Below are 24,971 nucleotides of genomic sequence, written 5' to 3' on the forward strand. Positions count from 1 at the left end.
GCCACGAGCACGTTCAATTTACCGTGCTCCCCTTCGGCCTTACCAGCGCCCCACGGGTGTTCACAAAGGTGATGGCGGTGGTCGCAGCTCATCTGCGCAGGCTAGGGGTTTCAGTCTTCCCCTACCTCGACGACTGGTTGTTGAAGGCGGGCTCGCCCCAGACAGTCGTCAGCCACCTCCAGACGACGGCAGACCTCCTGCATCAGCTGGGGTTCTCCATCAATGTGCCAAAGTCACACCTGTGCCCCTCTCAGAAGCTCCTCTTCATCGGAGCGGTTCTCGACTCGGCGCAGTTTCGGGTTTATCCTCCCGAACAGCGGGTCCGGGATATTCAGGCTATGATTCCACTTTTTCAGCCTTTATCCCGGGTATCGGTCAGGTTGACGCTGCGGCTCCTGGGGCTGATGGCCTCCTGCATCCTTCTGGCGCATCACGCTCGGTGGCGGATGCGGGCTCTGCAGTGGGACCTGAAGTTCAGTGGGCCCAGCATCAAGGCAACCTTTCCGACCATGTCCTGATCTCGGAGGGCACTGCGAGACTGCTGCAGTGGTGGCTCACGGACCGCGATTGGGTCAGTGGCAGATCCCTTTCCCTTCCCCAGCCGGAGCACGTAGTTGTGACGGACGCGTCCCTCCAGGGCTGGGGAGGCCATATGGGAGAGGCGGAGATCAGAGGCCTCTGGTCTCCGGCGGAGTCCCGGCTCCATATCAACATTTTGGAGCTGCGGGCGATTCGTCTAGCACTGAAGGCATTCCCCCCCTCTGTCCGGGGGAGTGTAGTGCAGGTGTTCACGGACAACACCACTGCCATGTGGTACTGCAACAAACAGGGCGGGGTGGGGTTGTGGTCCCTTTGCCAGGAGGCTCTGCGCCTCTGGCAGTGGCTGGAATAGCAGGGCGTGACCCTGGTGGTTCAACACCTGGCAGGTTCTCTGAAAGCCAGGGCGGACAAACTCAGCCGTCGGTGCATGATGGATCACGAATGGCGTCTGAACTCGGAGTGGCGCAAGGCCTCTTTCAGCAATGGGGAGAGCCTTGGTTAGATCTATTCGCCACCGAAGAGAACGTGCAATGACATCAGTTCTGCGCGTTGGAATTTCCAAGGCGGCACTCGCTCGGCGACGATTTTCGTCGCGTGTGGAGTTGCGGTCTGTTATACGCCTTTCCGCCTATACCACTTCTGCCCAGAGTGCTGAAGAAGATCAAGCGCGACCGGGCACAGGTCATCCTTGTGGCTCCGGACTGGGCACGAAGGTTCTGGTATCCAGAGCTACTCAATATGTCAGTCGATCCCCCGGTTCGTCTGCCTCTTCAGGAGGACCTTCTGTCGTAGCAGCAGGGGACGGTCCTCCACCCAAACCTGTCCAGTCTCCGCCTCCATGCTTGGAGATTGAGCAGCGACAGTTGAGGCCATTTGACTTGCCTCCTGAAGTCTGTAATGTCATTCTGGCAGCCAGGCGTCCCTCCACTAAGTCGGTATACGCCTGCAGGTGGAACAGATTTGTGGCATGGTGCACAGCAAAGGCTGTGGATCCTCTTGCTGCCCCTCTTTCGGAGGTTCTTCTCTTCCTTCTTTCTCTTGCCCAGCAGGGCTCTGCTCTGGGCACTATAAAGGGCTACCTTTCTGCCCTTTCAGCCTTTCTAAGGCTGCCTGATCAACCTTCTTTGTTCAAGTCCCCTATTGTAAATCAATTTCTGAACGGCATCACACACACATTCCCTCCTGTTCCGTTTGTGATGCCTCAGTGGGACTTGAACCTTGTTCTTACGTTTCTGATGTGCGCTCCCTTTGAGCCACTTCACAACTGTCCTCTTCGTCTTCTTACTTTGAAGACTGCCTTCCTGGTTGCCATCACCTCTGCCAGGAGAGTGAGTGAGCTCCAGGCTCTCTCTTGTACTCCTCCTTTCCTTTCTGTCCATCCGGACAAGGTTGTATTACGTACTAAGCCATCTTTCCTGCCCAAGGTTGTCACGGCCTTCCATATCGGGCAGTCTATCACCTTGCCCACCTTCTTTCCGCCACCGCATCCCTCTAAAGAGGAAGAGCGGCTCCACCGTCTGGACCCAAAACGTGCGCTTTCATTCTACTTAGATCGCACACGCCGTTCCGGGTGGATGACCAACTCTTTGTTGGTTACTTGGGCGCTAAGAAGGGGAAAGCGGTGCACAAGCGGACCATCTCGCGGTGGATCATCTTGTGTATCCAGGCATGTTACTCCTTGGCTGAAAAGGAGCCCCCTGTTGGATTGTGGGCTCATTCCACCCGGGCCACGGCTACTACAACTACCCTGGGCCGGGGTGTGCCCTTGCAGGACATTTGCCAGGCAGCTACGTGGGCCTCGCTGCACACGTTTGCAAGACACTACGGTCTGGACAGTCAAGTCCGGAGGGATGGCTTCTTTGGCCGTTCCGTCCTCCAGGACTTTCTGGTGTGATTATTGGTTCACAGCCCACCACCGGGGTTGGTATTGCTGGGGTATCTATTCTAAGGTAAGGAATCTATCACTAACGTGTCTCTTTCAGATGCACAAGTTACTACTTGTGTAACGATATATCTGTAAGAGACATTAGTTAGTGATAGATTCCTTACCGACCCACCCATCCTCCCCGTTCTGCGAACCGATATCTACGGTTAAGGTAGTAATCCCCTTTCAGGGCCCTAGTTTCATGGCACCAGTGTTGGTTCTATCATGGCTCTGCGTATCTGGCGCGGAAAAGCTGTGTAAACGTCATTCCGGCGCTAACGACGCCAACAACGGCCGCGGACGACGCCTGCCGGCGCGCAGGGGTATTGCTACGCAAACATTTTCCGGATCCAGTCTGACGCCTGGGGATATTCTAAGGTAAGGAATCTATCACTAACTAATGTCTCTTACAGATATATCGTTACACAAGTAGTAACTTGTGCAACAATCACATTGACCCATTGGATGTTTCTATCCAAAATATTATTTGCTGCCTTCTACACCTACAAAGGTCCAACTTGGCTTATTCTTCCATACGACTGCATCTAGCAGCAATTGCAGCCTATTTACAAAATAGACAGCATCTATCTCTCTTTAGAGTACCTGCAATAAAAGCATTAATGGAAGGATTGAAACTAATAATCCCACCTAGGTTACCACCTGCACCAGTATGGAACCTAAACGTGGTACTTACAAGGCTTATGGGCCCACCTTTTGAGCCTTCACACAAGTGTGAACTGCAATTCCTAACATGGAAAACTGCCTTCCTTGTTGCCATCACGTCTCTCAGAAGAGTTAGTGAAATACAAGCATTCACAATAGAAGAACCATTTTTTCAGATACACCCTAACAAAGTGGTTCTTAGACCTAATCCTAAATTCCTGTCAAAAGTGATTACTCCTTTTCATCTTAACCAATCAGTAGAGTTACCAGTGTTTTTCCAAAAAACAGACTCTGTTGCGGAAAGGGATTTACACACATTAGATGTTAGAAGAGCTCTTTTATACTACACAGACAGGACTAAATCCTTCAGAAAGACAAAACAGCTATTTGTATCTTTCTCTTCCCCACACAAACGCAATCCCATCTCTAAAGGAGGAATTGCCAGATGGATTGTAAAGTGTATTCAAATATGCTATCAAAAAGCTAAACGTACACTAACAGTTCCTCCTAGAGCGCACTCCACTCGCAAACTAGGAACCTCTATGGCTTTCATAGGAAACATACCACTAGAGGACATATGCAAGGCAGCAACATGGTCTACCATACACACCTTCACTAAACACTTTTGTGTTGACGTGCAAGCCAAGCAGCAAGCTGCAGTAGGCCAAGCTGTCCTTAAAACACTATTTCAGTATGCTGCAACGGATACAAGCGACCACCGCCAGGGGAGACACTGCTGCACAATCGTTGCTAAGTGTACAATCTGCAGCTCATATGCCTCGAACGGAATATGCTACTTACCAGTATGCATCTGTTCTTGGCATGTAGAGCTGCAGAGTTGTACGCGCCCTCCCGCCTCCCCGGCACTTGTATCCGTTCCAGTACTCATCTTACTTAAATGCACACGCATGGACATCCTTTCTCTTTACTTCTACTAAGTCCATCATTTCCCATCATGGCGAAAAACAATCTGAGGATGGAGTCGATGACCATGCGCAGTATTGTCCAAGGGAGGAGTCACCTATCTCGTGACTACAAAGACTTCTTCCAAGAAGACAACAACCTGCAATCATTCGAGCCCAACACCAGGTGGTGATCTATTGCTACGTGTACAACTCTGCAGCTCTACATGCCAAGAACAGATGCATACTGGTAAGTAGCATATTCCTTCTCTATGGGAGCTAATGCTGCAGGCGGAAACCGCTTGGGCAGCACAAGCTCCCATAGAGAAATGGGAGTTTGCGAATGCAGCACGTGCGGTCGCATCATAATAAGGTGTATGGACTCAAGTCCACCGACATGGTTATTAGGGCCTAAATGTCCACATAAGAGACAATCTCAATGCAAATTAGGTAATCCTTAACTAGTAGATTGTACAACCAATGAACAAATGGTCTTGGATGCTTCTGAAAACCACTGATGAAAAATACCACACTAGGTAGGTGAGGGTTCATTATCCTCTGTAAGTACATGAATGTATGCTAAATTCATAGGAGGTTTGACTGTACAATCATTTGTTAACCCCTCTGACTCTTTCTTTAGCTTGTTACCTTTATTTTTCCTGTTCTGTATGTGTGAGAAAGTCATATTATGTTCCTCCTGCTACTGCCACTTATCCTATACGTATTGTTTAAGATAGAGAAAATGTCTCTGCTTCCGCCATTGTTGCACTGTACTACTTCCTAACTTAAATCACAAAATAAATATATGAAACATAATGATTGTCAAGAAAATAATGCTGCAAAAATCTCAGTATTTTGCAGCACAATTTCCATTTTTGTGCCGCAAACTTTTCTAAACCATGCCACCATATACAGGGGGGAGGCATGTGTATTTCTACATACAAGGCAGCTAAGGTTGTCTCTACGCCAGGTCTGAAAATGAAGTGAAATGTTGTAAAATTCTCTCCAAGCCCCCATCGTGCAGCCACTGAATAACATTTTGTGACGTAAACAACTTGGACATTGCCAAGCACTGTATGACGGTACTCTGGTGGCTTTTCCTTTTTTACAGACTCAAATGAAGAATCAGGCTGCTTGGATAAAGAGGCCAATGAAGATTTGATTACAGTTGCAGAAGAACCAGAGCTTTTGCAAGCTGAAAGGATGATGGACGGTGATGATATCAAAAGGCAGATTTCTGAAGCATATAAGAGGGTAGCTAAAAAAAAGAAAGAAATTCTATCCTTTGTGCCTAACTTTGAACATGATGAGGAAGATGTGGATAAAAGTGGTATCAACAGAAGTGATGCTGGCCAGTGGGAGGTATGTTTTATTCATAACATTTATAAGCTATCCTTTGAGAATTATTTTTGGGCCTTGCCTTCCAAATGGAAAGAGTAGTTGTTTAACTCATCAAAATCAAATGTTAATTTTTTTAATCTTGAAGTTGTCTTTTTTGAGTCACCCATCGTGTACAGTAACAAAGGATACATATCAGAACATTTTGCCATTTTGATTTTTGAGTGACTTTTATTGCAGATGCGTTCTGCACTAAATGCAGCTGAATCAATGCAGCATGCAGTTCTGTGATTCAACTTTCCTCCTACCTTTAATTTAAAACAAATAAGCTTTTCTCCAATATGTCTTCTGTTTTCAGCTATTAAATGTTTTAAAATGTGCCCTAACAGACAATATTCCCGTGATGCCTGATGTCTTTTTGTCTTCTGTTGTTTCCTTAAATTGATGAGTACTATGTATACTGCTGTTTGTCTTTCACTCTTCTTAGTCCACACTAATTCACTGAGTGGATACTGTACCTCTTCTATTAGCAAATACAGGAAATTATTTTTTATAATCCTCTAGATTTTTATTTTAACGGATAGATAGGGCACCTGGACCACATTAGAAGGAGAAGACTTTACATAAAAATGTTTCCAAAAGAGAATAAGCATCACATTGAGTTTGGGGGGGGGGGGGGGTGAGGGGTTATACAGCTTAACTGTAGACAGTGTATCGAACAATGAGCAATAAGCAATTATATTCAGGTTTTTGCAATATTTATGTTAGTAGTGTTGATGAAAAAAATTAAGTTCAGATATTCTCTGTAAGATGTTAAGACTTTATGGAAGGTTGCTAGTAGGTTTAGAGTTCCGAGATTGGAAAGCAAAGTTCCAGGCTTAAAATGGCATACCAGAAATGGATTGCATGAATTTGGTCCGGGTCTATCAAACCTGTAAGAATTTGCTCAAATCTCACAGCCAGGATCTTAGAATATAGCTTAGCATCTATATTTATCAGAGCTATGGGTTTATATGATGAACAGAGTTCATTGTCCTTCCCTGGCTTACGGGGGAGCATAATGTTTGCTTCTGCCATAGAGAGTTGTATAACACTCAGCTACCAGCAGTAGTTGAGTAGTTTACACAGTTGTGGGGCCAATAGGTTCATATATATATTTTATAAACGTTGCCCATTATTCCATTGGAAACAACAATTCAGGCAACCCAGTGTCCCTAGGAACACAGGTGAATATAGTTTCACATACAAAATGGTTTAATCAGAGGAAGCTAAAAAGCCTTTGCTTCCTAGGCTAAAGAAATACAAGAGGTCTTAAGCATTTAGAAAGGGGCCAGTTTAATGGATAGGCATATTTTTACATGCACAAGCCTGTGCAGACATAGTTGTACTTCGACATTTTGACCCCACAGTCTCAACTTAAAACTGAGTCTTCAGTGGGCATAAATAGTAGGTATAATGCATCAATTCTGAATAAAGAGAATGTGCACACCGATGCACCGCCAAGTACATAAGCTAAACTGTTTCAATATGAATTACTGCTGGCCCTCAGCAGTCATTGTATGTGAACGTGAGTTCACCCACACTGACTGCTGAGTCCAGTGCTGATGCATATATTGTTAACTTCAATGAATGATTGCTATAAGTGGTACCCTGAATTCAGGGCTCCCCACGTTACGACGGTATGCATTTATTAGTTAAAAAAATTTGTTTTTGTGTATTTATCACTGCACGCTTTTGCTCACCATTGTCACACCATCCACTAGCACTGCACCGTTCACAAGGAGCCCCTACTTGATACAATAACTGTTTGTTCATACATTCTAACTACATGTAAACGTTTATGCTTGTGCATGTAAACATAAGGGTATCCATTAAACAACTGGTCCTTTTCTATCTTGTTAAGACCGCTTATATTTCTTTAACCTAGGAAGCAAAAGCTTTGTAGCCTCCCCCGAGGGAACCATTTAGTATGTTAAACAATATGTTCGAGGCATATGAGCTGCAGATTTCATACTGAGCATTAGATCGCCACCTGGTGTTGGTCTCGGATGATTGCATGTTGTTGTCGTCTTGGAAGAAGTCTTTGTAGTCACGAGATAGGTGACTCCTCCCTTGGACGAAAGTGCGCATGTGACTCCTCCCTTGGACGATAGTGCGCATGGGCATCAACTCCATCCTTCGATTTTTTTATTTCCGCCACTGGGTTCGGATGTAACTTTTCCGCTCCGGTTCGAAATCTACTTTCTAAGTAGTTTGACGTGTAAAAAACATACTTAAACTTGCCAAACAGCTTTCGATATCAATAACCATGGACTCGACTTCTTCAGCTCGATTCCAGTCGTCGACGCGGGCCGTTGGGCCTATTCACGCCATGAGGCCTACAGCTCATGGAAAGGACGCCGTTCAAGAAATGCCCCCAGTGTGGAGCAAAATTCCACCACAGTGACCATCACAAGGTCTGTAACCTGTGCTTATCACCAGAACACGATGAGTCCAGCTGTCCAGCCTTCGCATCCTTTCGATCCAAGAAGACCATTCGGGATCGGAGGATGGTCGACACATCATGCAGAGATCAGCTCTGGAACCGGTGGACATCTTCGACGGGGGTCCTGATGTCCCAGAGGAAGATTCCGAAGATCTCGAAATCGTATCTGAGGCAGACGACTCCGAGGAATCCATACCTTCGGGTCAACGCGTGAATACTACTGCCCCTACCCCAACACCGAAATCAAAGGTAAAGATCAACACTCCGCCTCCGGGGCCCAGTCGCGACTGAAAAACTACTTCAGTAGCCCTGCCTTCGAGCCCGCCTCTCTGAAGAAAATGCAAAAGTCTTCCGGTAGGTCGGGACCAAGCAAACCGCATGTAATGCTTCTGTCTGTTGTCTCAGGAGCGTCACGGAATCCAGAAGAGAATTCCACACCTTCACCCTATCACCAACATGAAGCAGGAGATCTGGATGCACGGATAAAACCTAGTTCAAGCATGGTATCAAGATATTCTCTCAAATTAAAATTTTCTTTTTCCGTTAAGGAATAAACTCAACTGGTAGGTATACATGCCCCTGGTTGTAGATCAATACGGCAATCGTATACCCTGTGGGGGGGTAGAGTGGTAGCTTGTTCCTTATCAAAGACGGTTTGAAAACACTGATATTCAGGAGGCAACATAGTATCGGGTTCATCTGGTGTCAAGCCTTCCACCCAAGGGAGAACTGGGTTTGCATTGAGTGTCACATGAGGATTTTCAGATGGTTGCGAGGTACACACAACGTTTGTTTTAGCCATGGAGTTGGCTTCTTTCATGTGGTACTTACAACACTCGGATAAGAAAAATAATTGAGACTGTTGCCAATCAATACACGGATTATGACTTCGTAACCAGGGAAGTCCTAGGACTACAGGGAATTGGGGTGACTGAATTAAATCAAAAGCTAGCACTTCCCAATGGGTAGAAATACATAGTGTCAAAGGAATGGTAGCATGAGTTATGGGTCCAGATTTAAGCGAACTACCATCTATAGTAAAGACCTCTTCTTGCACTTCTTTGTTTACCTCAGGTATGGCATTGTCCTTGGCCCATTGTCTATCTAGGAAGTTACCAGAGGCCCCTGAGTCTATCATAATAGATATATTGATAGTAGAGTTGTTCCAATAGAGTTGTGCTGTGACAAAGAAGTGGCCCGTACGTGACAACAGGGCTGAGACCATATGTTTGGAACGACCCGATTGCGCAGTCTCTTTTAGCCTCGGGTCTTCTAGTTTTCCGCCTTACGGAACTGTTTGGGTTTCACTGGACAGTCTCTTAAGAAATGTCCTGCTTCCCCGTAGTATAAACATAACTTGTTATGTCTTCTCCTCTGTTTTTCGGGTTCACTTAATGGTCCTTTAATACTACCTATCTGCATAGGCTCGCTCTCATCTGTCTTAATCTCGATCTCTGCTTTCTTTTCTCGATTTCCTATCCTGGTATAGTCAAACCTGATTCTGTCTTTTCTTCTCTCCCCTAATCTATGATCTACTTTAACAACTAAATCAATTAGCTCTGTACAGTTCTCAGGGGGATCCACCACATGTGCTAAGGCGTCTTTAAGCTCTTCACGCAACCTTTTATAAAAAAGAGGACTACGTTTTTCCGTGGGCCACTCAGCTTCAGCAACGAGTCTATTAAATGTAGATATATAGGAGGTTATGTCTTTTGAGCATTGCTTAAGATTGAGTAACTCGGTGTCTGCAGCATGTGTGAAAGTATGCTTATCAAATAGTTTACGGAGTTCTCTTTTAAAAGCCTCATAATTCAATAACAAAGGATAATCTTTTTCTATAAGAAGTATGGTCCAATTGGCAGCTGAACCTCCCAAATAAGAAATGACGAACGCCACCTTTGCTTGGTCGTTAGGAAAACAAACTGCTTTACATACAAAATGCAACTGACATTGTGTGAGGAACGCTGCACATTTGGCAGAATCGCCATATAAGCGCTCAGGTGGGGCCAAAGGAATGGACTGCGGGGTTACTACTTGAACTACAGAAGGAGCCGTACTAGAACTAGCCCCTCTTCCACTCTCTCGTTCTCTATGCAATGTATCTAATCTCTTTGATAGAGCTTGGGTCTCTCTTTGGAGATTCCCTTTCATGGTGGCCAAATACGTAAGGGTGTGTTCCATGTCGCTCAGGAGACAAAATATATAGAAGGCTTCGCGTTCTGTAATGCCTCTGTCTGTTGTCTCAGGAGCGTCACGGAATCCAGAAGAGAATTCCACAACTTCACCCTATCACCAACATGTGTTATTTATAATACCAACACAGTGCATGGTGACCAGGGGGAAAGAGGGAAACAAAACAAGGATAATAGGAAGAAAACAAGGTTTCAGCTGTCATCAGCAAGATCAGGAATTCTGCACTTCAGGAAAACAGGGCAGCTGTGTAAAGAGAACACCATTAATTAATATCAGACCCTCCCTTTGCTCTATGGGGGCTTTATCATATAGCGTGACTATAAAGATACCTGAATCAAGGAGAACTTTAAGCACTAAGGATTCCCTCTGATGTCTGAATAATGCACATGTGGGTTTCAGGATAGTGATATTAGGATTCTACAAATAGAAGACAAAAAGATATTATGCTGGGGCCAGTGAGTTATATTTGAATCTCTCTTAAGTAGTAAAAGGCTCACCTTCGTAGGACAAAACTCGAACTTTGTAATTGCACTCAGCAAGGTCAAAAAACGCTCTCCTGAAAGTTTTGTTTGAACTATCACAAACCTTGTAAAACAACCATGGAGCGTATTCAATAAATGCGTTTATTCAGCATTTATATTGATTCTCAGAGTCCCTGAGAACCCACTAAAAAGAATATAAACGACATATAAATGACAGACAAACAAAAAGCTACACTAATCTGCAGCACAGACTTTCCAACCAACCGGCTCAGGAATAACAAACCTGCCCCGAACAACAAGGCAAATGGAAAGAAGATCGGAACACTAGACACAATACTAGCGTCGGCAGATTTAAATAAAACTAGGAAGTCGGACAGAACCCGACAGTACTCACAAACTATGGATATAGCACCAGACGATGCCTCGCAACTGCCACTCACAACGCCTACACCTCCTCGGACGCCTTCACCGTGACCCGGAACGAAATCAGGAAACTAACTCGAACGCGAAGCACTTCCGAGGGCGCGAGGCGGGCTTAAATAGTATCGTAATGCGCATGCGTTATTTCAGGTGCATGCGTCTCGCTGGACCTTCCGTCCTTTTGCCAACCATCTTCCGTGGTATTTTGCCAACCACGACTATATGCATGGTTACAGGCACGACACCGCATGTGCCGATACCACCAGCTTCCTCGGCACCTAAACCAAAAGAAGTCCCAGTTCCGAAACCCACTCTGATTCCGTCGACTCCAAAAGAGAAAACCGCTTCGAAAATAATAAAGCCTGCTTCCGACGCTTCCAAGCCGACGAAACCAGCTTCGGCTCCAAAACCAAGATCTTCGGAGCACAGACCTACGCCAAAGGACTCTGCCACAACTCCTAAGGCTAAAGACAAAGAAAGGCAACAACCACACACGGAACCGAAAAAATCGGCACTGAAAGCGGTTCCTGAATAAGAGGAGCTTTTTCACCCTGATCCTAGACATAAAAAGATCTATATTGACCCAAAGACAGGACATGTTTCTACTGTGCCAGGCAGAAAGAGGAAGTTAGATACAGCACCTCCTCCTCCAGTACCTGTAAAGAAGAATGACTCTGCCACATCACCTATGCACCCTTCTTCTCCTATACCTCCCTCTATTCCACCTCCTCTTCCTTCACCTATTTTACCTCAAAATTCTCCTCCTCATTTTTCACCACAACATACACCTCATAATGGTGATGATGATGTTATGGGGGAGGGACGACCCAAATGACCCTTTTGACTTTCCAAGGGATCCACCTGACTCAATCCCACAGGATGTACCAGATATCCCCGACCCACATCCATACCCATCCATACACATCCAAACCATCTTGTCCAGAAGATAATATTGGGTTTGGACACTTACTTAATGGAGCTGCCATCTATCATGGGGTCACAATGCACTCAGATGAGGCAGAAGAAGATTTTTTACTAGACACTTTTGAACAATCCCAAAAGTCAGTTCATATACTACCTATGATAGAAGGGGTCATTAGCATGCACCAGAAGTGTTAAAAGATCCTGTACATGCTAAGAGAATAAACTCCAGAATAGAACAGAAATATAGGCTTGCTCCTGGTGATCCTGTCTACATTAAGGGTCAGCTACCCTTAGATTCTCTAGTCGTTTCCAACGCTAGAAAACGAGCAAACTCCCAAACCTCAGGTGAAGCGCCACCTCCTGACAAAGAGTCAAAAATTATAGACGCTTCAGGCAAGAGAATAGCTGCCCAGGCAAGCAACACATGGTGCATAGCTAACACACAACCCCTCCTCGCAAGACACGACAGGGCTCATTATGATCAGTTATAAACACTCTTACAGCATCTACCTGACCAATATAAAGCACAAGCAAATGACCTTATCCAAGAGGTTAAGCTATTTTCCAATGCATTGATCAAGTGCGCACTTGATGCAGCAGACACTGCATCTAGAGCAATGAACACTAGTGTCCTCCATGCCATGCATGGCTATGCATCTCAGGCTTTAAGCAAGAGGTGCAAACTACCATCTTAAATCAGCCATTTAACCAACAGCAGCTTTTTGGGCCAGCTGTAGACACAGCACTTGAAAAAATGAAAAAGGACACTGACACTGCCAAATCTATGGGAGCTTTGCAGTCCCCACAAACACGAGGCTCCTTTCGCCGCTCCTTCGATAGAGGAGGCTCCAAACAAGTTGGAGCAGACAGTTCAGCTTCCTTTAAAACCAATACGCAAACATCCTCCAATAGGGGATATTTTAGAGGAGGCTACAGGGGCTACAACAAGGGAAGAGGTTGAGGTAATAACAACATTCACACCTCTCCCACCACAAAACAGTGACTTCCTTCCGCTCCCCGACCAGCATTCCACTCCTGTTGGGGGGAGACTAACACAGTTCCTACCCGTCTATAATTCCATCACAACAGACAGGTGGGTGAAACAGATTATCCAGTATGGTTACTGCCTAGAACTTACAGCTACCCCTCCACATATACCACTCAGACAGCATCCAATGTCCACAGAACATTTTACGCTGCTCAAACAAGAGGTTCTCTCATTGCTTCAAAATAACGCAATAGAGATAGTTCCATTACAACATCAAGGGACAGGGGTTTACTCGCTGTATTTCCTAATACCCAAGAAGGACGGGACACTAAGACCAATTCTCGACCTCAGGCCCCTCAATCTGTATATACACTCAGATCATTTTCATATGATCACTTTACAACAAGTGCTCCCATTGTTGCAACAAGGCGATTTCCTTACTACACTAGACCTCAAGGACGCCTACTTCCACATTCTCATACATCCTTCTCACAGGAAGTATCTAAGGTTTATACTAGAAGGACAACACTATCAGTTCAAAGTCCTTCCATTCGGGGTCACAACTGCACCAAGAGTGTTTACAAAGTGCCTAGCAGTAATAGCAGCACATCTCGGAAGACAACACATCCATGTCTTCCCATATCTAGACGACTGGCTCATAAAAGCCAAGTCATTCAATCAGTGTGTCCAACACACATCTCAGACAATTCAAACATTGCACAACTTGGGGTTTACAATCAACTACACCAAGTACATCAATATCTAGGGGCTACAATAAACACTTCTACAGCTCTAGTTTATCCCAGTCCAGCCAGGATACAGAGCATTCAGACCTTAGTCTCAACTTTTCAACACCAACAGTCTCTCCAAGCCAAGGTGTTCATGAGACTAATAGGAATGATGGCCTCTTGCATCTTTATAGTGCCAAATGCAAGACTGCAAATGCACCCATTACAAGAATGTCTAGCACGACAGTGGAATCAGGCTCAAGGTCAGCTCACAAACCTGGTGTTGGTAGACGACCGTACACATCGCTCTCTGCAATGGTGGAACACCAAAAATTTTACAAATGGACGGTCGTTCCTAGAGCCTGTTCCACAGATAGTGCTCACAACAGACGCATCCCTCACAGGATGGGGAGCCCATCTCCTACATTATACCACACAAGGCCAATGGAACAACCAACAAAAACTGTTCCATATCAACCATCTAGAGCTGCTAGCAATCTTCCTAGCACTCAAAACATTTCAAGTACAGAACAAAGCTGTCTTGATCCGGACGGACAATATGACAGCCATGTACTATATACAAAAACAGGGAGGGGGGACACTGTAGGAGAGTAGGGTCTGCAATCCTATGGTCACCCCAGATTTTTGCTTTTTGCTTCACTGGTTTACGACTTTCCCTGGATGTGGGCCTGCTAATCAGACCCACAGCCTAGCTGTTCTCTCTCTAAATTGACACATGTACATTAGGTGCATTCACCAATTGGATGCTGGGTCACCTTATCAGCCCCTGTACAGTGTACCTTAGATACCCAGGGCATAGGTGTACCCAGGGCCTACCAGGGGCTGAAGCATGTATTATGCCACCCCTGGCTGGCCATCCAAACAGACACAACTGGCTGGTAACACAGCTGGGGCAAGGTGGTGTAATCACCCTTTGCTGTAGATATAGTATACCTATACCTAACCACAAAATGGACACATAGATTCCTATAAGTCACTCCTATGGCAGGCCTTATCAATCCTGAAGGCAGAGTGCTTGAAATTATGTGAGATGGTGCTCTAGCATGAGCTGAGCCTGTCTGCAGCTTTCAGAACCATGTCCTTATAGCTGTTCCATGATAACGCTATACCATAAAGTGCATTATAATCCTCGTGGTTATTGCTAACTTTGGCATAGCATTATCAATTTGTACAAAGGTTGTCGTGTTGTTCCTCATGGAAGAAAGACAAAGATGGAGATACAGTCTGTGATGCAGGTGGATTAGAACAGGGTAGCCTGATGGTGACCCTGGGAATCCATTTTGTTGGATTTAATGCCCTCACACACCCTTTCAGGTGTCATGCTTCATCATTTGGGCCTGCTCCTCGTTGGGTCGGCGGTGCAATACCCAACGGGCAACACCTCATAGAGGGGCTCTTTAGCGGAGATCTTTTTCCAACTGCCGTATGGATGAAGTGCGGGTATGGGGCCAGAACTCAGGGTAGACGTGATTTTGTAGGTTAAAATAAAGCTAGTGGTACCGGGAATGCTTTATTCAGAAGGGCCACTGCTTTAATTAAAAGCGATTTCCTAGAGGAGAGTAGCGGAAATTGATGTTTCCCACTCTCATCTGGAGTTTATTGCAGTCCGGTCAACATGTTTCTCGCTCCTCTAAAGTTTGTTGAGCGATTCTTCAGGACCAGGGGGACTATTTAGCAAGTATCTAAAAAATATATAAGTAACTGTCTACACTGTTACCACGGAGTATGGTGTATGTAAGCTCGTATGGCTACCACACTTGTGGGTGAAGGGAAGAACAATATTATATTACCCTTCTTCAGGTTGTGATTGTCAATACCTGTTGAAGGAAGAGGAAGGGCATATCACAAACAATTAGAGAAACGTTGCATCAGTGACTGTAGTACTTGTGCGTATCGCATGCCAGTGTGAGTCATGCGTGTCACAACACCATTGCTCAAGTGTGTCAGGCACTCTCAGTAGTGGGGGTTCAGTGAGAGTGACATGTGAAGGTAAAAACCTTGTATTAAAAACCGAATACCCAGTTGGTATTCATCACCGCAGTTATTCACGACTCACCTAAAGTTAAAAACAATCAGACAACGACAGTGTCCAGCGGGTAAAGCTTCAGGGAGATCTTCCACCATAATGCTATATAGAGGAAGACAACTCAATGATCTGCATAGACATACATAGACTGGATGGCAGTTACAATCTATTGTCAGTGTTCTGCATAGATATACATAGACTAGATGGCAGTTACAATCTAGTATCAATGTTGTGTTAAGTCAGAGTATTGTATAAATGAGTCCTAATGGATTGGTCTATTCAGGTATTGCTGGGTGTTAGGGTTGAGTAATGGATGTTTGTCACGCTTTTTTGCCCCTGAAGTAGGTATAATTTAAAGTATCAGAGGGTTATAGGGACTATAGGGTTTTCTGGCGACTAGTTCCCACCCTGGTTCCCTCTCTATCAAGGTTTGTTTGTTTGTTAGAAGTGGGTCTTGTGCGATTCTGTGTATTCTAAAAGTCACGGAGTAATGACCTGGATTAATGACTTGTGTGCACATTTGCCCTTGGCATTTTTATGAGATAAAGTATGTTGTGCAGATCCCCAGTATATTATTTATGACTTGATCTCCTAGTAGGTAAGGCTGGTGTCGACATATGCAAGGCACCTACATGGGCTACAATACACACCTTCACTAAACACTACTGTGTTGATGTGCAAGCCAAGCAGCATGCTGCAGTAGGCCAAGCTGTCCTTAGAACACTGTTTTAAAATACTGCAACGGATACAGGCGACCACCGCTAGGGGAGACACTGCTGCACAATCAATGCACAGTATACGATCTGCGACTCATATGCCTCGAACGGAATATGCTACTTACCAGTATGCATCTGTTCTTGGCATGTAGAGCTGCAGAGTCGTATACGCCCGCCCGCCTCCCCGGGACTTGTATCCGTTGCAGTTATCATCTTATTTAGATGCACATGCATGGACATCCTTTCTTTATCTTTACTCCTACTAACTCCATCATTTCCCATCATGGCGAAAAACAATCTGAGGATGGAGTCGATGACCATGCGCAGTATTGTCCAAGGGAGGAGTCACCTATCTCGTGACTACAAAGACTTCTTCCAAGAAGACAACAACCTGCAATCATCCGAGCCCAACACCAGGTGTCGATCTAATGCACAGTATACGACTCTGCAGCTCTACATGCCAAGAACAGATGCATACTGGTAAGTAGCATATTCCTTTTTCTGCACGTTGACCAGTACAATTTCGTCACGCTCGTGGGATCAGGTCTATTCCCCATGCTCTCACTAGAGTACAATCGTCCTTCAACTAAGTGTCCTTTAATGTTTTGGGCACATCTTTTCTTGTATGTAATGTTATCTACCCATGTATCAACCTCCCTGTTATCCACATCTTCTGTGGGGTGAACCTCACTACCAGTCGGCTAATACAACAAATGTCTATTCATTAACTGATAAGGTGGCTTTCAAAATTGCAACATCTGCAGCAAAGAAGAAAAATAACTTGCACCACTTTCGGTTAAGGTGCAAAAATAAGCATTTCAGCTGTGTCTTCATGTTAAAACATGGTGTGAACTTCATAAAATCCAGACCTTATTTCTAAGTTGCAGACCTATTGAGTCTAGGTATGGTTCCCTACTACAATTTTGCATTAAACATACTTCATTTTTAAATGTTAATTCTGCACCTTGTATTTTTAATAAAGCATTTTGTAAATAATTAAATTTGCGCTAGCAGTTTCAATCCACTAGGGTCTTCCCCAAGCAATGTCCTCTTCAAAATGGAGTCTGCTTTGACCAGTAACACATGCTTTGCTGTTAATCTCTGGACATGGTTTGCCTGCACTAAGACACTTGATAGGGCCCTTGAAGGCCCCACAAGAATGTCTAAAGAGAAAGTGCACATCTTGGTTGTGTAATTGTTTTAGGTATGCACATGCCCACACTGTGCCCGGTATCTACTGCTGTTATTGGGGCTCAGCAACTAATACGTGCCTTTATTAACTAGCTACAGTAACAGGCTGTGCAGTAATCTTGCTCATGACTGTTTTTGACAGATAACCAAAAAAATGAAAAAGAAACTGCAAAGGATAATTAGGCACGAATTGGATAAAACAAACAACATGGACGAAGAATTATCTGAAAACATTGAAGACCTCTGGCAGCTTCCTCGTCCACAGCGCTGGGATTTATACAGGTTTTGCCTATTTACTAAAGTGTTTTTCTTTAGATGTAAACAGAGTACCCTTTCAATTTAAAATGTGATGCATTTGTCAGCATGTAGAAACAAAGGAAACATTCTTTCCTCTGCCCTACTGGCCACCTTTAATTATACTATACTTGTTCAAAGTCCTGCACACTATTCTTGTACTGGACGTTCATTAAGTATTAATTGATTCTTTGTAGGCACACAAAAAATTACTGTCTGGTCAGTGAAGTTGTTTCACCAGTTCATTCTCCCACCGTTATTGTTAGATTGGGTCACATAAAACTTTGTTACCTAGAATTGCCAGCTTTGAAGCTTGCTTTCTTTTAGGAACTGGTTGAACCACCGCCTTTTAAATTATAGCTACTTCAGTTAACTATAACTGTTGAATATCCGTGGTTTAAAAAAAATATTTTGAAGTGTTTGTTACATGTTTATTGACAATTTACCTAGCTATAACGTAATTTTTAAACATTTTTTTCACTGAATCTCGGAGTTCTTTTTTAATGTAAAGTAACAATCTGAATGGGTGTAATCTTAAGTAAAGCAGACCTACAGCCTTTGCAAAGGGTCGGAACATCAAAATAGAAAAGGCAGGCCTATTGGTTTTTATCTGGGGTTCAACACATAAAGCAGACCTATTGAATTTTTTTAAAAGGTCACAATGATAATTTAACAATACCCATAATCCAATCAGTGTATTCCTTGTACCTTCATACACGGCAGTGCCTAATAATAATTATTATCACAAAAATATCTTGAATAAAGTATTTTAATCAAAACAACCATAAACATGTTCTTATCTTTTTTTAAATTAAATTGATTATCATGAAGTCTCATACAGTGTACAGATGAGTCATTACAGAGTACAGCAACATGAAAAAAGAACCATCAACCAACTCGTGGATACAATGCATGCATAAAAGGGAAAGATTCCAACCACATTGACACCGTTACATATAGCTTTCAGTACATGGGATTATAACGATTATTATTCACACAGAAGTGATGGCAGGGGCATCTGGCTGCGCAACAGAATGCAAGTATATCAATAGGGGTTCCCATATGTTATTTGGCGAGGAGGACGACCGCAGCTCCTCCGCATACAATACTACATTTTCTCTACAGTATGTCAGATCCCTGAGCCACTGCTCTGCTGAAGGACTCTGTGTGCTGACCCACACCATCGCCACTTGCCTTTTGGCAATAAGCAGTGCCACCCTTGCTAGTCTGTCCTTGACACCTTTCAGGAAAGGAAGTAGGCCCAATAAGCACATCTGCGGGGAACATTGCAATTCGACCCCAATTATCTTAGCTAATTTGGCCACCACCTCAGCCCAGTATTTCCACGCCCGCTCGGAGGCCCAAGCCAGGTGCCAAAAATCTGCCCCCAAGGCACCACACCATGTACAAGCATCAGTGTCCCTACGCCCATATTTAAAGAGTTTGTGTGGCGTGTAATAAACCTGAAGAAGGTATTTAAGATGTATGATACGTAAGTTCCCATTAGAAGTGAGAGCGCTAGTCAGTTGACAGCAATGTTCTAATTCTTTCTGCGTGAGCTGTGGGTCTAGACATTCATTCCATTTGTCCAAGCTCTTATTGTATGAAGAGATCCTATCCTCTCTAGCAGCTTGGTAGAGTTTGCTAACACGCTTGGGTTGGGTAGGGCTTATATGTAGTGTGTGCAATGCCAGTGACGTGGGTGGTTCGGCAGGAAACGTGGGGTAATGAGCTTGCAACGCTTTTTTCAGTCTGTGAAGCAAAAAAATGAAAGCGGCGTCTTGTTTTGGCTATAGTCAATGCCGTCAGTTGGCACAAAGATGCCATTGGGATAATGGTCCTGCAATTTGTCAATTCCCACCAGTGTCCGTGTGCGCATAGCTCCTGCCTCATGAGTTACCGATATGTCCGAGTGGTAAGCAAGAGGTAGCAGCAGGGAGTATAACGGTAGCTTTCCGGCCTCTCGGCCCAATGCCTGCCAGGCTGCAATTGTCAAGTTGGTAGTGTTAATTGCATCTCAGGTGTAGTCCTATGTCTGTGTGTTAAGATGGAGCTCAACGGGATGGGATGAGTGTCTCAGTGTTCCACTGCTACATGCGAGATAAAATCGTGAGACGTTAACCAAAAGTGTGCATACTGTGCGTGCGCGCAAAGATAATACAGGTAGATATCAGGTACACTGAAGCCCCCGCGCTTATAATCGAGAGATATAATATTGAAAAGGTACAAAAACCTAGGAAGCACCATTTATTAGGGTGTTACGATCCGCAAGAGAGAGCGGGAGATACACCCATCTGTCAACTTGCTGCTCCAACATCGTTGTAGCAGTAGCATAGTTCTCTCGGTGGACTCTATCTGGATCTCGATTAATCCCTACCCCTAAGTACTTAACCAACTCTGTTGCCCATACAAGAGGGAATTGAGGTTCATGCGGAAGTGTACTCGCAGTTAGTGGCATCACCACAGATTTAGACCAATTAAAGAGTAGCCCAGAAAACCGAGCGAACCAAATATATTCCCACAGAACCGGCGCCAGGTGATTGCGGGGTTCGTGTATGAAAAGCAGCATGTCATCCGCTTATAGAGAAATGATAATCGGGATGGTGTATAAAATTGAGAGCCACATGTTTGTGACATTGCCTGATGAGGCAAGCCAGCGGTTCCAGCGTCAGCGCAAATAAAAGTGGCGAGAGGGGGCACCTTTGTCTGGTCCCTCTAGTGATTGGTATAGGGTCCGAAGTGTGGCCTCCCACCTGGATCTGCTTCATGGGGTTTGTATACAGTAGTCGTACCCAGTTAACAAAGAGAGGAGAGAAACCCATTCATTGTAGAACATAAAAAAGATATCCCCACTCTATTTAATCAAACGCCTTAGTAGCGTTAAGCATGACAGCCGCGGGTGGTAGTTCAGAAACTAGGGTCTGAAACAGAGCAAACAATGTGCGCAAGTTATGGGAGGTGGATCGCGTGGGAATGAAGCCAGACTGGTCAGGCAGCACCAGATTCTGCATGAGCGGTTGGAGACGAGTGGCCAATATCTTCGCCAGGATTTTCACGTCCGTGTTAATGAGCGATAGTGGCGATACGAATCACAAATAGAGGGCGACTTATCCTTCTTAAGTAATGTAATGATTAGCACCTCACTGAGGGACGGTGGCAGCACACCCAAATCGTAAGTCTCAGCAACCAAATCGTAAGTCTCAGCGACCCTTGACCCTCCGGGTAGGTCGCTTCCCCACCGCTGCAGCTAGCTCCACCTGTGCCTCCTGGTTCCTGCCGCCTTGCCTTCCGTCGCTGCCCCCCCCCGTTTCTTTCCCACCGCTGACTCCCGTGCGGAACCGCCCCCCGCACGCCCATTGGCCGTCCTGGCCTCCCAGCTGACCCCTTCTACCCTCTTAAGGCGGCCACTGCGCGGTGGAGACAGCGACCCTTGACCCTCCGGGTAGGTCGCTTCCCCACCGCTGCAGCTAGATCCATCTGTGCCTCCTGGTTCCTGCCGCCTTGCCTTACGTCGCTGCCCCCCCGTTTCTTTCCCGCCGCTGACTCCCGTGCGGCCCCGCCCCCCCCCCCCCGCACGCCCATTGGCCGTCCTGACCTTGCGCCTCCCAGCTGACCCCTCCTCCCTTTCTACCCTCTTATGGCGGCCGCTGCGAGGTCGCGCAGTGGACACGCGCAGCTGGCGCGCCCAGCGCCAGAACCCCTGGCCCCAGCCAATGCCAGGGCACCCGACTGAGGTACGACACCGCCACCCTCACCGCACTCAACACCGGTCGACCTGCCGCCTGCCACCGAGCCCCCCCGAGGAGCACCAACGGACCCTTCACCTGCCAAGCCTGCAAATTCACCTGCCTCCAAACCTGCACCCCGCCCACGGAACACAGCAGCGACAACAACAGCCATCTCAAGTGCATCCTGCTCAACACCCGCTCCGTCCACAAACACGCCGGCGAACTCTGGGAACTCCTTGATCCCACAGCACCAGACGTCGCCTTCCTCACGGAAACCTTGATGAACGCCTCCTCGGCCCCCGACATCGCCATAGCCATCCCAGACGTCTACAAGATCACCCGGAAGGACCGCGTCAACCAAACCGGAGGAGGAATCGCCATCATCTACAGGAACACCATCAGCGTCACGACCAACGCCGAAGACACACTCACCACCGCCAAACACCTACACTTCCAGATCCACACCGACCCCCAGACCACCCTCCGAGGAATACTCATCAACAGACCCCCGGGCCCACGGACACAATTCAGCGAAACCATCGCCGACTTCATCAGCCCGCACGCCCTAGCCTCACCAGAGTACATCCTCCTAGGGGACCTGAACTTCCACCTGGAGAAAAACAACGACAACAACACCACCACCCTGCTCGACTGCCTCGCCAACCTCGGACTCAAGCAACTGGTGGACACACCCACCCACCTCGCCGGCCACACGCTCAACCCCACCTTCTCCACCAGCAATCACGTCTCCTTCAGCCACTCCACCGGACTACACTGGACCGACCACAGCTGCATCCACTTCACCTTCAAGAAGACCACCTCCCACCACCAGACGCTACAGATCCCCCGCAGATGCTGGAGCAAAATCACCGCAGACCAACTGACCACATCACTGAGCCAGAACCCACCTGTCGACACCCCTGACGCCAACGACGCAGCACACAATCTCGCACAGTGGATCACCAACTGCGCCGATGACCTCGCTCCTCTAAAGAAAAGCCCAGGCAAGACTAGCAACAGAAAAACCGCATGGTTCACAGAGGCCATCAAAATCGCAAAGAAATCATGCCGAACCCTCGAAAAAACCTGGCGCAACAAACGAACAGCAGAAAACATGACAGCCCTCAAGAGCGCCACCCGCGAAAACTACCAGATGATCCGCACCACCAAAAGGACATCGTTCAAAGAGCGTCTGGACAACAACGCCCACAACAGCAAGGAACTCTTCAGCATCGTCAAAGAGCTCTCCAACCCCAGCGCCAGCAACAACGACATCACACCGTCGCAAGACCTCTGCAACTCCCTCGCCACATTCTTCCACTGCCAGATCGCAAATATACACCACAGCTTCGGACCCCAGACTCCGCCTCCAGCCACCAAACCAACGACCCCCACCACCAGCCTCAGCGCATGGATCCCCATCAGCACTGAAGACACCACCCGCGTCATGAACACCATCCACTCCGGCTCCCCCTCCGACCCATGCCCTCATCATATCTTCAACAAAGCCGACACCATCATCGCACCCCACCTCCGGAACGTCATTGACAGCTCCTTCACGTCAGCCACCTTCCCGGGAAGCTGGAAACACGCAGAAATCAACGCCCTGCTGAAGAAACCAACAGCGGACCCCAAAGACCTCAAGAACTTCCGCCCCATCTCTCTTCTCCCCTTCCCGGCTAAAGTCATCGAGAAGACCGTCAATAAACAGCTGACTGCATTCCTCGAAGAAAACAACTCGCTCGACCCATCCCAGTCCGGATTTCGAGCCAACCACAGCACCGAGACCGCCCTCATCGCAGCCACCGATGACATCAGGACCCTGATGGACAACAGAGAGACAGCCGCTCTCATCCTCCTGGATCTCTCGGCAGCCTTTGACACCGTCTGCCACCGCACCCTAATAACCCGCCTCTACAACACTGGGATCCAAGGAAAGGCCCTGGACTGGATCACATCGTTCCTCTCCGACGGAACCCAGAGTGTCCGCCTCCCTCCCTTCCGCTCCGAGGCCATCAAGATCATCTGCGGCGTACCCCAGGGCTCCTCACTCAGCCCAACTCTCTTCAATATCTACATGAGCCCCCTAGCCACCATCGCACGCAAACACAACATCAACCTCATGTCCTACGCCGACGACACCCAACTGATACTCTCCCTCACCAAAGACCCTCTCACCGCCAAAGCCAACTTCCAGAACAGAATGAAAGATGTGGCAGAATGGATGAAGCACAGCCGTCTGAAGCTCAACTCGGACAAGACGGAGGTCCTCATCCTTCGGCAATCCCCATCCGCCTGGGACGACTCCTGGTGGCCCACAACACTGGCACCGCACCGGCACCCACAGACCACGCACGAAACCTGGGATTCATCCTGGACTCCTCCCTCACGATGACCAAGCAAGTCAAAGCAGTCTCATCCTCATGTTTCAACACCCTGTGCATGCCCACCGAAACCAGAAAGACGGTCACCCAGGCCCTCATCACCAGCGGACTGGACTACGGAAACGCTCTGTACGCAGGAACCACAGCCAAACTTCAGAAACGCCTTCAACACATACAGAACGCTTCCGCACGACTCATCCTCGACATCCCTCGCCACAGCCACATATCCGCCCACCTGGGAAATCTGCACTGGCTCCCCGTCAGCAAGAGGATCACGTTCAGGCTGCTTAACCACGCACACAAAGCGCTCCACAACATGGGCCCCAAATACCTCAACAGCCGCCTCTCGTTCTACACTCCCACGGATTCGCAGAACCACCACCGGAGGAAGATCGTTCTCCTACCTAGCAGCCAAGACATGGAACTCCCTCCCCGCACACCTACAACTGACCCAAGACCATCTCACCTTCAGGAAACACCTCAAGACCTGGTTATTCGAGCAATAGTAGGCAACCCCCTCCCTTCAGCGCCTTGAGACCCTCACGGGTGAGTAGCGCGCTTTACAAATGTATTGATTGATTGATTGATTGAGCAAACATTTCTAACAAGTAGGGGGTGAGCTCCTCAGCATAGGCCTTATAAAATTTGCAAGAGAACCCGTCAGGTCCTGGCGCTTTTCATTTGGGGAGGGAGCTTTTCACCACGTGGATTTCTTCAGATGTGATGGGCTGGCCGAGATAGTGTTTCTGACCATCCGACAGCCATCATTGGCCACCTGCGATAGGTAGGCATCTAGTTCAGTAGTGTCCATCACACCGTGCAAGGTATACAGTTTTGCATACGACTATCGGAATTGGTCTGTATTGTCTTGGGCACTATAATGGTCTCTTCCTGAATCATCTGTAATTTTAGTGATTATGTCCTGACTCGTGCGGTTTTTAGGTCTTGCCTAGCGACGCAGCGCGAAGCACTGTCACTAGCGAGATCTATTGTTGTCGACTTGAGTTTGGAAGCGGGACAGGAC

The 24,971-nt window shown here is 46.8% G+C and overlaps 1 protein-coding gene across 2 annotated transcripts in view; it reads left to right on the top strand.

Moving 5' to 3' along the window:
• LOC144829052 (NFX1-type zinc finger-containing protein 1-like) overlaps positions 1–24,971 on the top strand; it is a 1,360,324-nt gene that overhangs the window by 825,755 nt on the left and 509,598 nt on the right. For both annotated transcript variants that reach the window (XM_078687796.1, XM_078687797.1), the window contains exons 12-13: positions 5,141–5,391; positions 17,684–17,823. In XM_078687796.1, coding sequence (XP_078543922.1) covers positions 5,141–5,391; positions 17,684–17,823 — 391 coding nt within the window. The remainder of the gene's footprint in view (positions 1–5,140; positions 5,392–17,683; positions 17,824–24,971) is intronic.

This window comes from Lissotriton helveticus, chromosome 4_1 (assembly GCF_964261635.1).
Source record: "Lissotriton helveticus chromosome 4_1, aLisHel1.1, whole genome shotgun sequence".
NCBI lineage: Eukaryota > Metazoa > Chordata > Amphibia > Caudata > Salamandridae > Lissotriton > Lissotriton helveticus.